General features: G+C 47.1%; 1 protein-coding gene across 1 annotated transcript in view; it reads right to left on the bottom strand.

Moving 5' to 3' along the window:
• LOC309399223 (transmembrane protein 132B-like) overlaps positions 1–16,059 on the bottom strand; it is a 202,102-nt gene extending 186,043 nt beyond the window's left edge. The window contains exon 1 of the mRNA XM_081966872.1: positions 16,002–16,059. Coding sequence (XP_081822998.1) covers positions 16,002–16,044 — 43 coding nt within the window. The 5' untranslated portion in view covers positions 16,045–16,059. The remainder of the gene's footprint in view (positions 1–16,001) is intronic.
• Between the last annotated feature and the right edge of the window lie 674 nt (positions 16,060–16,733).

Genomic DNA, 16,733 nt, shown 5'->3' with positions numbered 1-16,733 from the left:
TCTAATCCAACCCCTTGCTCTAGCAGGAGACCCTCTACCATTTCAGACAAACAGTTGTCCAATCTCTTCTTTAAAACCTCCAGTGTTGGAGTACCCACAACCACCTGGAGGGAAGTCATTCCACTGACTAATTGTTCTAACTCAGAGGAAATATCTCCTTGTTTCCAGGTTGACTCTCTCCTTGATTTGTTTCCATCTACTGTTTCTTGTCTTGCCTTCTGGGGTTTTGCAAAGTAAGTTGACCCCCTTTTCTTTGAGGCAGCCCCCCAGATATTGGAACACTAGTATCATACCACCTCTAATCTTCTTTTTATTAAACTAGACCTTCAAATTGTCTGTCAGACCTGCAGCCATCTTTTCTTTTGGATCTTTGGCCTGCCACACTTTCTATTATTCTACTATGCATTTTCTATTGTGGGAGGGGGGATTGTATGGAGTTAGATGATATGTAGCCATAACAACATTCTTTCTAGAAAGCCAAGGTCATCCTTTGTCTCTGCACCTCTGCACCTAACCGGAACTGGATGGGTGGAAGCTGCCAGCATGGCAGTGGGAGATTGGACCATGGGATGGACTTGGGGGTGTGGGGGCAAGTTCTTGAACTTTCAACTGGGTGGGGAAAACCAGGAAGCTTTTCAGATTTGGGTTTTCCCAGATGTGCCAACAGGGCTCTCTTAATAAATTGGAACTTTGAGCAATGCTTTGCCTCGGACTCTTTTAATTTCGGATGTTATTTGGAACCCTGACAATGTCTTGCAGTAAAAGATCTCCATGGCTAACCACCACCATCCCAAAGGTTCAGCCCGCTCCCTCCCACAAAAACCAGGCATGTAGAAACACCATTAACAAATGTCCATCCATCATGGATGGACCCATCGGTCACCATTAGAACTGTCAGCTTCTCAAATCAGTCAGGTTACCAGTAAGTTGGGCAAATCTAGTGTGGGAGAATTTTAGGCGCCAAAATTAAAACCTCTAACCCAGAGGGGATATTCAGCCGGTTCTGACCCGTTCTGGCAAACCAGTAGCAGAAATTTTGAGTAGTTCGGAGAACCGGCAAATGCCACTTCTGGATGGCCCCACCCCCAATCTCTTCGCTGACTCCCGAATCCCAGCTGATTGGGAGGGTCTTCTTTTGTTGCCCTGCACAGGAGAACGGAACTGGAAAGCAAGCTAGTGGGGTGGGGAGGGAATGGGGATTTTGCAGTATCCTTCCCCTGCCACGCCCACCAAGCCCACCAAGCCCTGCCCACAGAACCGGTAGTAAAAAAAAAATTGAATCCCACCACTGCTCTAATCCCAAGACACTTTCCCAAGGAAACTAACCTTGGATAGAAAAGTAGAGATCTAAGACTTCACACCTTCCCAAAATAAGAAGAAAAAACCCCATAGATGCTGGGCAGTAGCTAATATAAGAAAGGGAGATTCAGAAGTTGAAAGCCAAACTGGTTGGAGAAAGGAGTCAACTTTTCAAAGATGGCTGCCTTTCCATTGTATACAAACTGCCACGCACTCCTTTCACACGATCTCCAATATTGTTTTGACTCTTCTGAACGAGTTTGACTCGTTCATTCTTTTTTATTGCTATTATTATTGTGCATCACAGTCAACCAGTTGTTCAGACTGGATTTGGCCTTTTTGCCTACCCATTGAGTCCTTTCCAAGGACCTGGGGTGCATGATGGTCTTACACTATTAATATGATTTTTTAAATATATTTTTTTATTTTCAAAACAAACACAACACATAAAATCTTCCTTTTTTGCATACTGTAGAAAGTGTATCAGTTGGTTACAAAAAGGCTTTCGTGCATCTCTTCCACAGTCATCAAGCATAATTCATATTAACTCAAGTGTTTTAACTCAGATATTTATACATGTTGCCATCATCATACCTCCATTTACATTTGACTATAATTATTTAAACGTCCTTCATCATAAAATATACCAAAATTTAATACATAACCACATGCTAGCATTTCATTTACTGTTTCTAAAATCCTCCAATAACACTGAATCTTTGTATGATTGTTTTTTTGTTGATTAATTGGCCCGCTTATTGTCAATCGCCCACCTAAAAGCTATTTCTCCTTTCTAGATATTGCTCCCATCTACTGAAGCAGCCCTCCTCATTATCCTTCTTCCTGCCCCTCTTAATAAGACACTTTTTAAAAGTCTTTTTAAAAATCCTCTGCAATGAACTAATGAGAACTTTCCAAGATGGGGCTGAGAAAAGAAATTTATTTTTCAATGCAATCGGTAGACTCTTTGGAACAAACCCACTTTGTTACAGGTTTGTAAGGTCTCGCAACTGCAGAACAAGGAAGTGGTAGTCCCATGGACTGTCTTTAACGAGTCGTTATGCCAAGAATTAGGGCTTGCGGTTCAACATCTTGATACTTGAACCCTCAGTCTTCCTTTATGAGTGAGTTTGCTAAGGCAGGGGTCAGCAGTCTGCTGCTCTGGAGCCTCGTGTGGCCCTTTCCTCCCTCTGCTGCAGCTCCGTCACCGGTCGGCACCACAATTTTGAGAGGAGCTTCTGAGGGGGGGGGAGAGAAGCCCAGTGCGCCAGGAGAAGACTCTATGGCAAGGGGAGGGTTTTCCGGTTGTCTCCACAATTGATAGGGCTTTCGGTTATGACAGGTAGAGGAAAAAGTACGCCACGCTAGGAGGAGACTCTATGGTGGGGGAACTGAACTTCCGGTCAGCTCCAGAATTGAACGGGGGGCTTCCGGTTAGGACCTTTGTGGCTTCCGGTGTTTTCTTTTCCGTGGGAAATGGGTCCAAATGGCTCACGTTTGCCGACCCCTGCACTGAGGTATATAGCCTTTCTGAATTTTTTGAATGTCTTTTTCCTAGAACCACGATGGCAAACCTATGGCACCTGTGCCGACACCAGCTGCTCATCAGGTGTGCATGGGCACTAGAGTGCCGGAAAATGGCCTGAAAACAGCCCAAAAAATGCCCCAAAACCAGGCTATTTTGGGGGCTGTTTTCAGGCCTTTTGGGGGGCCTTTTGGGGGGCATTTTCAGGGCATTTTTCAGCTATTTTGGGGGTGTTTGTTTTTTGGGCCATTTTCAGGCCATTTTTCAGCCCAGAAAATGGCCTGAAAACAGCCTAAAAACACCCAAAAAACAGGCATGCGCGCACCAGCCAGCTGGCCTTCAGGTTTCCGGTGCTGTGGTGCGCAGGCATGCAGGCACGTTCAGGTTTGGGCACTCGGTGCTGAAAAGGTTAGCCATCACTGCCCTAGAAGGTAAGCAAGACTAACAGTATAGTATTTAGGTGGTATTTAGCCGGTTAACCCAAACCAGTAGCAGAAATTGCGAGTGGGCCACCACAGGTGGGTTGCTAATTGTTTTACTACTGGTTCAGGGGTGCACACATGCTCGCTTGCACAAATGCTCATGCGCAGAAGCATGCCTCCAGCCACCGCTGCTACCAGTTCCGCCGATCCGGGCTGATCCGGCAGCAACCCACTTCTGCTGCCCACCCACCCTGGCTCTATGTAGTCTTATTTAGGCACGTTTTTGAGGCCGGGCGCATGCAGGGATGATGCGCGCGAGAGTGAAGTCTATGCATAGAACAGGGGTGTCCAAACTTGGGAACTTTTAAGACTTCTGGACTTCAACTCCCAGAATTCCCCAGCCAGCATGGCTGGCTGGGGAATTCTGGGAATTGAAGTCCACAAATCTTTAAGTTCCCAAGTTTGGACACCCCTGGCATAGAAGGTGTGCGTGCATTCGCAAAGCAAGCGGGTGTATGCGTGGCAAACCGACGATAACAAAATGTGAAACTCACCTCTGCGGGTGCCTGGGAGGGCCTGTGACAGGATCTCCAAGTTGCTAATTATTTGCGTTAAAAGAGAGATTCCCTTTTCTTTCCCCAGCTGACAAGTTTGTTCTCATTTTGGGTGACAAATAGAAGGATTTCTCCAAGAGGTCCAAGAATAAATAGGCTTTTAAAGAAACGTCCCCTATGGAATTGGATAGTGTCTCCACCGAAAATCAAACTGACTTCCCGACTGAACGGAAACCGAACACTTAAATTAGGTCCCTTCACAGCCATTCTTGCACTTCTGGCCACTTGTTGTTGTTGTTGTTGTTTTAAAAAAAACATTTCCAACATCTGAAATGAGGCGACTGATCTCAGAGATGCAATTCAAAGTTTCGATTTAGATATTGACTCTTTTCAAACCAGTAGATGAAGCAGATCTGTTTTCCAAGCCAAACTTTCAGGAAACCCGCGGGGGTCATTTTATAGAGCCCATGAACTTAGCTGACAGAGGCCCTGCCTATCTGGGAAAGAATTAAATGAAATTAAAAGTATGATCTTTCATTAAAATAAAGAGTAGCTCCTTGGTCTACTAATTCGCCTATTTGTTGCATTTCCCACTTTTATATTATGTCTTTCCTCTAGAGCAGAGGGGTAGGGAAAGATGGCCCCTTGGTGACTGGTGGACTTCAACTCCCAGAATTCCTGAGCCAGCCAGGGCTCAGGAATTCTGGGAGTTGAAATCCACACGTCATAAAAGGGCCATTGTTCCCCACCCCTCTAACTCTAGAGCAGGGGTGTCAAACTGGATTTCTTTGAGGGCCGGATCAGCATTGTAGTTCTCCTCTGTGGGCTGGCGAGGGGGGGCAAAATGGGCCGAAAACACGTGGGAGCCTCGGGGGGGGGGGGCTGTTTTCAGCCCGTTCAGCCGGCAGAGTGCTGCAGGAGGCCGTAAAGGATGAAAATGAGGCGCACCTCATGTTGGCCAGTAAGGTGCTGCAGGAGGCTGTTCAGGCTGAAAACACACCCTGTCTGTCCCGTCTCCCCTGTCCCTCCGCCCTGGGCCCGTTTTCAGCCTGAACAGCCTCGTGCAGCATTTTAATGGCCAACATGAGGCGTGGGGGAGCCATGCACAGCTCTCTGTCCCCTGTGCCTCATTTTCACCCTCCTGCAGCACTCTGCTGGCTGAAAACGGGCTGAAAACGGGCTTCCCGAGGCCCACACATGTTTTTGGCCCGTTTTCAGCCCGTTTCGGCTCAATATCAGCCACAGAGGCACCGTGGGCCGGTCCTTTGATATTCCCAGATCAGCCCCGGGCCTTGAGTTTAGACAGATCAAATCAACACCCACAGAGGGGGGGGGATTTCTTTTTTATATTATCCTGACAATAATAATCTTAGCATTTGTTGCGGTTAGTGGCCTCAATATTTCCAACAGCCAGGGGAGACCCAAACCCAGGATTGTCTGCTCCAATAAACCACTATAAACCCTCATTCGAATGAGCCATTTGGTCAGATGGCACCTCCATTCCTAAATGTCTATTAAACCCACATTAACATGGCTGGCACCATGGCATAATGCAACAAGCGGCACGCTTTGCGTCGCTGCCACCAGGGTTTAATTACTCCAGTAATGCAAAATGTGACATTTGGGCCCCAACGTCTTGACTCGCATGCCATCAAGTGATGCGAACGACATAGATTGATATAAATAACACAAAGCATCCAGACAGACTTCTTCAGTTAAAGGAGGGCAGCTTTCCAATGGAAGACTTGTCCATTGTATACCAAGCCCCCTAAACTGACGTCCGGCAACTAAGAGTTCTCTGTATTTGGGGCGGGGGGAATGGCACATCGCAAATTCAGCCACAGAAATCACATTAACAATTCATTGCTATTTATAGAGGCCTTTGGTAGGACGTGACACTCTGAAGCGCTGAATCTCCAATCCAAGTAAATTTCACCAACTCAAGCCAAAGTGCTTCTTGGGAGAAACTTTAAACAAGGGTGAAACAAGGGAAACGAACAAGGAAGGGTATTCAGATTAACAGAGTTGGAAGGGACCTTGTAGGTCATCTAGTCCAACCCCCACTCAAGCAGGAGACCCTGCACCATTTCTGGCAGTCCAGTCTCTTCTTGAAAGCTTCCAGTGATGAAGCTCCCACAACTTCTGAAGGAAACTTCTGCTCCACGGGTTGATTGCTCTCACTGTCAGGAAATTCCTCCTTATTTCTAAATTGAATCTCTCCTTGTTCAGTTTCCATCTGTTATTCGTTGTCTTGTCCTTGGGTGCTTTGCAAGATAGCTTGACCCCCCTCCTCTCTGTGGCAGCTCCTCAAATATTGGAACATGGCCAGCATGTGATTTAGATGAAAACATCAACTCCAACAAGCACACAAATACTTGTGAATGACTAAATAACTAAATTCTATTGGCCAGGAGAAAAAGGTTCACTTAAACATCGGGTGAAACTCTAATCTGTTATGGGGTTGATTTGAGAAGATCAACTTTGTTATGTGCCAGTTAAAACCTCTCAATTCAATCCCTGAAATAAACCTTACAGGTGAGAGTCGGGCAGACTCTGGGTGTGATGTCTCAACAAGCACAGTTGACAGTATGGGTTTCAACAATGCCCGTCAATCCTTTGCAAAGGCCTACTCCTCATGTGTCTCCACTCACACGTTTGCTTGTTCGGCAATGAATTTGGAAGGATAAAATAATTTTCCCCCAAATCATAGCTGTTCTTAAGCTACTGAGAGACAGATGGATTGTACTTTGAAGGAGAAAGAGAGAGGGGGAAGATGGAGGGGGAGAGAGAGAGGGAGGGGGAGAGAGAGAGGGAGAGGGAGAGAGAGGGAGAGGGAGAGAGGGAAAGAGGGAGAGGGAGAGAGAGGGAGGGAACGGGAAGGAGAGGGAGGGGGGAGAGGGAGAGGGGGAGAGGGAGAGGGAGGGAGAGGGAGGAAGGGAGAGGGAGGAAGGGATGGTGGAGGGGAGGGGGAGGGAGGGAGAGGGGGGGAGAGAGAGAGAAAGCATACACACTATCAATGGCTTAACAGAGCCGTCATGCGTTCCGTAGGGTCAGCAAAGCCCAGCTAAGCTTCCTAAATAAGTAATACCCATTAAGCGTAGAAACAAATATCTTCCTAAATCCACCTAAAGAGAAAATGTCACCATCGATGTCTCGTGTAGCAATTGGCTCCATTCCTTGTAATTGCTATGTTAATGAGTTCCTTGAGAAGGTCCCACGCTACATGGGGAAACGCCAAAATATTCACCTTGACTACTCTTGATGCCTTGGTTGGGGCATCAGCCAAGTACCTGAGAGCAGCGGGTAGAGTTTTATTTCAAGAAAGAAGAAATAGATCTCATCCTAATTTCTTTCACAAATCTCAAAATCTCTCTCTCTCATTCTCTCTCTTTCTCTCTCTCTGTCTGTGTGTGTGTGTGTGTCTGTGTGTCTGTCGGTCTCTCTGTTTGCCTCTCTCTGTGTCTCTGTCTCTCTCTCCGTCTGTCTGTCTGTGTGTGTGTCTATCTGTGTGTGTCTCTCTCTCTCTCTCTGTCTCTCTCTGTGTGTCTCTGTCACTCTGTCTGTGTGTGTGTATGTGTGTGTGTGTCCCTCTGTCTCTCTGTGTGGGTCTCTCTCTGTCTCTCTGTCTCTCTCTGTGTGTCTGTCTCTCCGTGTGTCTCTCTCATTCTCTCTCTTTCTCTCTCGCTGTCTCTGTGTGTGTGTGTGTGTGTGTCTGTCTGTCTGTCTCTCTGTCTGTTTGTCTCTCTCTCTGTCTCTGTCTCTCTCTCCATCTGTCTGTCTGTCTGTGTGTCTATCTGTGTGTGTGTGTGTGTGTCTCTGTCTCTCTGTGTGTCTCTGTCACTCTGTGTGTGTGTGTGTGTGTGTATGTGTGTGTGTGTCCCTCTGTCTCTCTGTGTGGGTCTCTCTCTGTCTCTCTGTCTCTCTGTGTGTGTCTGTCTCTCTGTGTGCCTCTCTCATTCTCTCTCTTTCTCTCTCTCTCTCTCTGTGTGTGTGTCTGTCTGTCTCTCTGTCTCTCTGTTTGTCTCTCTCTCTGTCTCTGTCTCTCTCTCCGTCTGTCTGTCTGTCTGTCTGTGTGTCTATCTGTGTGTGTGTCTCTCTCTCTCTCTGTCTCTCTCTGTGTGTCTCTGTCACTCTGTCTGTGTGTGTGTGTGTGTGTGTGTGTGTGTCCCTCTGTCTCTCTCTGTGTGGGTCTCTCTCTGTCTCTCTCTGTCTCTGTGTGTCTGTCTCTCTGTGTGTCTCTCTCTTTCTCTCTCTTTCTGCTCTCTGTCTGTGTGTGTGTGTGTCTGTCTGTCTGTCTCTCTGTGTGTGTCTCTCTGTGTCTCTCTGTGTCTCCCTCTGTCTCTCTCTCTGACTCTCTCTCTCTGTGTCTCTCTCTGTCTCTGTGTGTGTGTCTCTCTCCCTCCCTCCCTCTCCAGTTTGGTCTAATGGTTAAGGCACCAGGCTAAAAAGAAGAAGAAACTGAATTCAAGTCCCACCTTAGGCCTGAAAGTTAGCTAGGGGACTTTGGACCAATAACCAGAAGATTATGAATTCTAGTTCTGCCTTAGCCATGCAAATCAGCTGGATGACTTTGGGTCAATCACCAGGAGACGGTCAATTCTAGTCCCACCTTACGAATAAAAACCAGCTGGGGGACTTTGAGCCAATCACCAGGAGACTGTGAGTTCTAGTCCCACCTTAGTCATGAAAGCTGACTGGGTGACTTTGGGCAAGTCCCTCTCTCTCTCAGCCCGACCTACCTCACAGGGTCATTGTTGTGGGGGAAATGGGAAGAGGAAGGTGTTGTTGGCGATAATTGCCACCTTGGGTTTTTGTAAAAAGTAATAAAGGTGGGAGACAAAAATGTAAATATTTACAATCTCTAATATGATATTATTATACTTCTTTTTCTTTTTATTATTCAGGTATTTCATGTTCTGGTTTTGCAGTCATCTCTAAAAGACCCCTCTTCTGCTTCTCTGCTCCGTGCTAACAACTCAGGCTACCTCTGGAAAACGAGGGATGAAGCTAGCGAATCCCAGAATATTGTTGAGTCAAGTAAACGATGTACAATTTTTGTCGTTTATACAGTGAGCCATAAACCCCCAGCGACAGCTTGAGGTTTGTCCCAGAATTTGCCTGCAACGAAATGCGATCTCTGAATATAGCAGCATTTTACGAGGCCCTAGGAAACTTTTTAAGGATGCCATCCATCATCCCTGGGGAGACAACCCTCCTCCCTTCCAATTCCAAATTTGGAATACGTCTGCATGCAACTCCGTGGGGGGGGGGGGAAAAAGCAGCGGAAAATTAGATGCGGGCAGAGGGTTGGAAAAGCATGATGAAATGTTCATTAAATCACCTGTTATGCTAACAATGGTAGTGCTGAATGATGAAGGTGAAGGGCCATCCGTCAAGCCCGTGCTAAAGCAGTCAAAACGAAGCTCCCGCAGGAGGAGAGGTGGAATCCTACTGGTACGGTACAGTTAGGCCGAATAGGTAGTAACTTCGGCGGACATGTGACTGTACTGGTTCTATCCTTGGCGGCGCCCTCTTGATTTTCTGTTCTGCACATGCACAGTACAATCTTCATTGGAAAAAATGTATTTTTTTCCTTTTTTTAATGTTGTGCGTGTGCGCAGACCATTTTAAGGGCAAATGCGCACACGCGTGGAGCAAAATTTTTCAGGCGCCGAACCGGGAGTAGTGATGGCAGGAACCTACCCCTGCATGGGAGAAACATCGAGCAACTTTGTTTAAGGCAGAGAAAGACACTTTAGGCGTCAATGCAGGGAGCAGAGATGTTCTATTCTCAAGCCAAGGTGGTGGGCAGCCATAAAAGGATGGCATCCTGAAGCTTCATTCACCTTCAACCTCTCCTTCTAGAATGGACTTGCTGGCCAAGTAGCAATAGCACATAGACTTATATACCACTTCACTGTGCTTTAAGGCCCTCTCTAAGAGGTTTACAGAGTCAGCTTCTTGCCCCCAACAATCTGGGTTCTCATTTTGCCCACCTCGGAAGGATGGAAGGCTCAGTCAATCTTGAGCCAGTTAGGATTGAACTGCTGGCAGTGGGGCAGAATTAGCCTGCAATATTGCATTCTAACCATTGTGCGAAGGAAGGAAGGAAGGAAGGAAGGAAGGAAGGAAGGAAGGAAGGAAGGAAGGAAGGAAGGGGAAAAGGAGGAGCAACAGCAATACCACTTAGATTTATATACCACTTCACTGTGCTTTAAAGCCCTCTCTAAGCGGTTTACAGAGTCAGCTGTTGTGGCCCACCAGCTGCCATTGGAGCTGGCGGCAGACTTGGACAATGAGGAGGTTGGGAGGAACTTGGGGCGGTTCTGGAGTCTGGGAAGGCTCTGATGGATGCTCTGAATTAGACGCAGAAATAGAGCCAGGACTGTCCGACATTTCCCAGTCACCGGAGAGGCAGCTGCCTTTGGAGACTGAGATAGGTGGGGAGGAAAAACAGCTGGGGTCTGTTCCAGAAGTCTGTATGCACAGAGCTGTTAGGAGAGGGGAACAATGGGGGTCAAGGAGTCGACTCGGGAAGCAAAGCACACATGGATGCTGAATGGCCCTTCCCTGGCTGGGGAATAAATAGATGGAAAGCGCAGTGGTGGTCGTAGGAGACAACAGTTCGTATTTCTGAAGATTTGGCTCATCGTGTTTCGTGCCTCAGAGACTGCTTGCCAGAACTTAATTTGCAGCTTTACGGCTGGGAGTTCAGGGCCTGGTAATTATCACAAGGAACTGATAAGGTCTGTTACTGCAGTTAACTCCTTGAAGGACTAATGCCTGGTCTTTTTTGTGGGTGAATGCAATTAATTGACAAGAGGTAAATAAAGAGGGGGGGGGTTGTGACAAGGAGTCTGTTTCTTCTTTCTGCTAAGGCTGGGTCAGAACATCAGCCTCTTGCTGATGGATCCTCATTTTACCCACCTCAGAAGGATGGAAGGATGAGTCAACCATGAGCCTGGTGAGGTTCGAACTGCCAAATTGCAGGCAACTAGCAGTCAGCAGAAGTAGCCTGCAGTACTGCACTCTAACCACTGCACCACCGCAGCTCAAGTATCTGCTCTACTCTAGAGCAGGGGTCTCCAAACCTGGCAACTCTAAGACTTGTGGATTTCAACTCGCAGAATTCCTCAGCCAACATGCATGGAGAGATCAGTTGGTAGCCAAGCTATGACTGAGCCATCAAGCAACAGCAACTAGCTAATAACTCTTGACACTTCTGGGGGATATCCTATCCTTCTTTTCCTTCCCACAATCTCAGCACCAAGGATCATCTAGAGCTGGAGTGTCAAACTCAAGGCCCGCAGGCCAGATTGGACCTGCAGGGTGCTTATATCTGGCCCACAGGGCCATCCTGGAAACAGCAAAAGACCGGCCCGCAGTACCTCTGGAAATGGAGCTCAGGAGGGGAATGTGGCCCTTTTGGGCTCCGTTTTCAGCTGTGACAGCCTCCTGCAGCCCTCTGCCAGCAAAAACGGAGCTCGGGCAGGCTGCTGATGGCCTGCTCCTGCTCCGTTTTTGGCCATGCAGCCTCCCCAAGCTCAGTTTTCACTGGCAAGGGGTTGCAGGAAGCCATCACAGCCAAAAACATAGCCCGCAAGGGCCGTGCGTGGCCTCTCCGAGCTCCGTTTTCTCTGGCAGAGGGTTGCAAGAGGCTGGCGCGATCAAAAACAGAGCCCCAATGAGTGACGACAAGCTGGCCATGCCCCACATTGCCCCTCGCCACAAGTCAAACACAACCTGATGTGGCCCTCAATGAAATCGAGGTTGACACCCTCTACACAACCTGTAGAGGTGTGGATCTCTAAGCTACATCTGGAAAATTGTGCTAATTCTCACAATGCGTCAGGCAGGCATGAAGAATCAGGGTTCAGGGCCATCTGTTAGGTTGCAGCACCAAAATTTATTCAAGACTCCAGTCAACTAAACCTCAACACTAAGATGGTGCCGGATAAAGGTCATCCAAGTTCAAGAGGGGTTGGGCTTGGATTCTTTGTGGGAACGCAAGGATGCTAAGCTAATGATTCCCTTAAGTCTGCCCTCCAGCTCTGCTTGCTCTTGCTGAACACAATGCAGGTTAGCATTTTTGTAGAGCTGAGCATTGAAACAGAATCCGTGACTCGACGAGCAGCCCAAACTCTTTGCAATCGTTTGACAACGAATCTTCGACTAACAAAAAAAAATACTTCATACTTGACGTATATTTTTTTTTCCTGGTGGAGAGTTACGCATTTAGCCGAGTGGTACAATTGCTGGGTTTGGCATGATCAAATCCAAGGATCAACCCCCATGGCGGCAAATCTATGGCACGCGTGCCACAGGTGGCATGCAGAGAGCCTTCTCTGCGCGCACGGGAGCTGTTGCCCAGCTCAGATCCACAGGGCACGGGCACGTTTCTCCCGCCGGCCAGCTGATTTTCGAGTCTCTGCCACACACGTGCAGGGGGCGGGGGGCAAGTGACAGGCGTGCTTGCATGAGCAGGGGGCACACATGCACCCAGGGGGTGAGGGCAGTGCAGAGGTTCCCTACGGCCTGTTTTTACTCTCAGAAGGCTGTAAGGAGGCCTAATAGACCCTAAACGGGGCACGGATGTGTGCCTCCCGTGACTTGATTTTGCTCCAAGGAATCTGCAGGGAGGTCGGCATGGGGGGGGGGGTGCCCCCCCTGCCTTGCAGCCCGTTTTTGCTCCTAGGAGGCTGCAGTAGGCCTACTAGCCCAAAACTGGGTGCAGGGGGATCGTGGTACATGCCCGGGTGGTGGAGGGAGTGGGAGGGGTCATGTACCACGATCCATGTACCACGATTCGGGGAGAGGGGGCGGTCTATAAATTCAATAAATAAATAAATAATAAATGTATGCATACGGAGGGGAAGGAGGAGGACAGGGGGTCACATACACATTTTCAGGGGGGCGGAAGGAGCAGGGGGGTCATGTGTGCGTACGGGGGGAAAGGGGAGGACCAGGGGTCACGTGCACATTCGCAGGGGGGGTGACACGCGCATTGCCTTATGGGTGCAGGCGCGCGCTATTGGCACGCAATGACAAAGAGGTTAGCTATCACGGATCTACACCTATCTATTCCAAGAGGAAGTTGCAAGGATCAATAAAAGAAGGGGAAAAAACAAAACAAAAACCAGCCACTGATCCAAGGAAGATAGATAAGGGAGAAGGAACCGAACCACCAAGATATTAAAAAAAAAATAGTGCTGTTTAATGGCAGATCATTAAAAAAAATAGATACCAAGGCAGGGGGAAGAAAGAATGATAGCTCGGGGCTGCACAAGACAGGAAATCGGGGGTTTGAATGAACAAAGAGACAGGGATGAATTGAACAGACGGGTCTAGCAAGCCAATTTTAAGCTTTTGTTGTAAGGGGGGAAGGAAACAGAGGATTCCTTCCTGCTAAGTCAGTGTTTTGAACTCGCGTAGCAGCAGGCAGGAAATTGTGGATCACAATTGATCACCGTTAATGACATTTAGCAGAGCCCGGAGTGGTTGTGAATTCAAAGGCTGTTAATGGGACGATGGACGTGATTTAAACTACACGGCCCATCCTGCTTAACTGAATTAAGGACTGTGCTTGTGTTAGTTTGGTCACTGTAGGGCAGGGGTGTCAAACTCAAGGCCCGTGGGCCAGATCTGGCCAGGGGGCTGCCTTGGAAACAGCAAACAACACGCGCGGCCCTGCTGTACTCTACTTTTGCTGGCAGAGGGTTGCAAGAGGCCATTGCAGCCAGAAACGGAGCTCATAAGGGCTACGCACAGCCCTGCCGAGCTCCATTTTCACTGGCAGAGGGCTGCAGGAGACCGTCACAGCCAAAATGGAGCTCGGGAGCCCATTTTTGCTGGCAGAGTGCTCAGGCCACCACAGGCGCTCCCAACACAGAGAGCTAGCCACGCCCTTGGCCACACACCCCTGGCCACACCCAAGCTCAAACACAACCCTGACGTGGCCCTCAGTGGAATCGAGTTTGACACCCCTGCTGTAGGGGAAAGAGAGGCAGAGCCTGGAGTCAAGATAGGAATCTACTGGGAGTCATTTAATTCCCACGAGTGGTCTAAACCCAACTCCTGAATTCTGTTGACTCTTATCTAGCACCAATTTAATGCTGACCCTTGGTTGGCCAGATTTGTCTGTATAGGCATGAGCAATAAAACTTCTTAACTAGTCCTTCACCTCTGAGACTCTCAGAGTAAGGACCAAAGAGTCTACCCATATTCACATACCCTTGGTGGCTAATACATTAGGACAGCAGGATCTGAGGTTAATTCTGTTTTCTTTGTGATACTATCCTACCCTATCAATTACAGGATTGATGTTGTGGAACAATCATTCATTGGAATTGAGGTGAGAGAGGGAGGGAGGGAGGGAGGGAAGAAGGGAGGGAGAAAAGAAGGGGAGAGAGAAGGAGAGAGAGAGAGCGAAAGAAAAAGAGAAGAAGGGAGAGAGAAGGAGAAATAAGGACAGAGAGAAAGAGAAAGAAAAGAGAGAGAGAAGGAAAGAGAAAGAGAAAAAGAGAAGGAGAGAGAGAGAAAGAGAGAAAAAGAAAAAGAGAAGGGAGAGAAAGAAAGAAAGAAGGAAAGAAAGAAAGCAGAAAGAGAAAAAGAGAAAAGGGGGGAGAGAGAAGGAAAGAGAGAGAGAAAGAAAAAGAGAAGAAGGGAGAGAGAAGGAGAAATAAGGACAGAGAGAAAGAGAAAGAAAAGAGAGAGGGGGAAGGAAAGAGAAAGAGAGAAGGAGAAGGAGAGAGAGAAAAAGAAGGAAAAAGAAAAAGAGAAGGGAGAGAAAGAAAGACAGAAGGAAAGAAAGAAAGCAGAAAGAGAGAAAGAGAAAAAGAGAAAGGGGAGAGAGTAGGAAAGAGAGAGAAAGAAAAAGAGAAGGGAGAGAGAAGGAGAAATAAGGACAGAGAGAAAGAGAAAGAAAAGAGAGAGAGAGAAGGAAAGAGAAAGAGAGAAAGAGAAGGAGAGAGAGAAAAAGAGAGAAAAAGAAAAAAGAGAAGGGAGAGAAAGACAGAAGGAAAGAAAGAAAGCAGAAAGAGAGAAAGAAAAAAAGAGAAAAGGGGGGAGAGAGAAGGAAAGAGAGAAAGAAAAAGAAAGAGAAGGAGAGAGAGAAAGATAGAGGCAGAGAGTGTGTGTATTTAGAAGACTTGAAAATCTACTTGCTTATCCCAATTTGTGTTTTATGTATTTTAATATTCAGATTATTTTAAATGAATTGAGTTTTTTTTCCAATGTGTTTTGCTTTAAATATATTTCTACAGGCCTCTCTGAGCCACTTAGGAAGTGGGCGGCATATAAATACCTACAGAAAATGAATACAAGAATAAAATCTGCCGTTTATTCCACATACAACAACATCTCACATCCTTCACAATATATAAGATGACAATGAAGGCACAATATCATTTTTCTTCAGAGATGACAACAAGGAGCTGCCTCAAATTATAATTTCGTTGAAGTTGCAGATAAATAATGCAACCGTATGAGATTACTATGAAGCTTTTAAAATAATGATAATGCCTACTGATTTGGAGAGATTAATTTGAAAGCTTTTTTTTGGTCGTATTCTTTCATGAATGAGCTCCTTTCACGGGGGGGGGGGGAACTAACACACACACACCCCAAAAAAAAGGAAATGGGAGGATTCCAACTAAAAATGCAGAATAGTTTACCAATTTCTGCGATGTTTTGTATTCCTCAACACAGATGTCAACTAAGCAATAAGACTGACAGCACCAAAGTAAGACTTTTTGCAGGCTGAGCTCTCTCTCTCTCTCTCTCTCTCTCTCTCTCTCTCTCTCTCTCTCTCCCTCCCTCCCTCCCTCCCTCCCTCCCTCTCTCTCTCTCTCTCTCTGTCACAGAGATAACAATGCCAAGAAAGTGCTTTTATCAGAATCAGTCTTCAGTTAATAGATATGGATCTAAGCGACTAAGGTTGAAAGCATGATGTGCCAGTGCCTCCCCCCAAAAAAAAGTCAGCCTCTGATAAAAATTACAAATCTCTGGTTACAACATGCCAACAGTAGGGTATCCATCAGAAGTTCTCAAAAGCACCAGGCATTTGACAAGATAAACTGGAATCTCAGGAATGATAACAGCACCAAGGACAGAGGCCGTTCAGCACCAGGGACAGCAACAGAACAATAGGCCCATATGCCGACAGAGAGGACTGTTTTCAAGCTCAGGTTAATGATGGCTTACAATTCCAGGAAACAGCCCTCCATTTCATTTCTACCGGTGCCATTGGGCCACGAAAGCTTCCGTGGTAAGAAAACAAAAAGAACTTTCTGCAACAGAGGGAGAAAAAAATCAGAATAGCATCTCCATAGGATCATGTTCTTTAGACACAGGCCCAAAAGCCACCCGTTGGGAGATATTCTAGTTAGATCCTGCACCCAAAAGCAGGTGGACGAGGTACTCAGCGATTCTAATCCACCCAATTGGATCAATTTATGGATCAGACCACTGTGAGAACTCAAAACACAGGCTAATACGGAAATCTGTAGCCTTCCAATTAATGCACCCATGGAGAGCAGAATTCTGAGGCAGGGAATTCCTCCAAGAACAATTTATTGGATACATCCTATTGGCACAACTGGTGAAAGCCGACTCTGAAAGTTCTTGCAGCTTTCACCTAATTAAAAAGTAAAAGTTTCCCAGTTCCCCCACCCCCAGGTCACTGGTCACGCTGTCCAATCCAGGTGCTGGCCAGTTGCTTGGTTACTTGACTCCTCCTCTGGCCAGCCACCTGAAGGAATGTCCTTGGTTCCCACAGGAAAACTTTGTTGCTTTGGCTACAAAACCCCATCTAACTATTTCACCCCACACCTCCCTCTGTTGTGTGACAACTCTGAAGTCTCCAAGATGGCCTCGGCCAGCTTCCCTTCAGGGTTGTTAAAACCAATATAATAATGTTTTATGAATCTTAGGCAT

The sequence above is a fragment of the Natrix helvetica genome (genome assembly GCF_964273705.1).
Source record: "Natrix helvetica genome assembly, chromosome: 14".
NCBI lineage: Eukaryota > Metazoa > Chordata > Lepidosauria > Squamata > Natricidae > Natrix > Natrix helvetica.
This window is presented reverse-complemented; position numbering and strand designations above follow the sequence as displayed.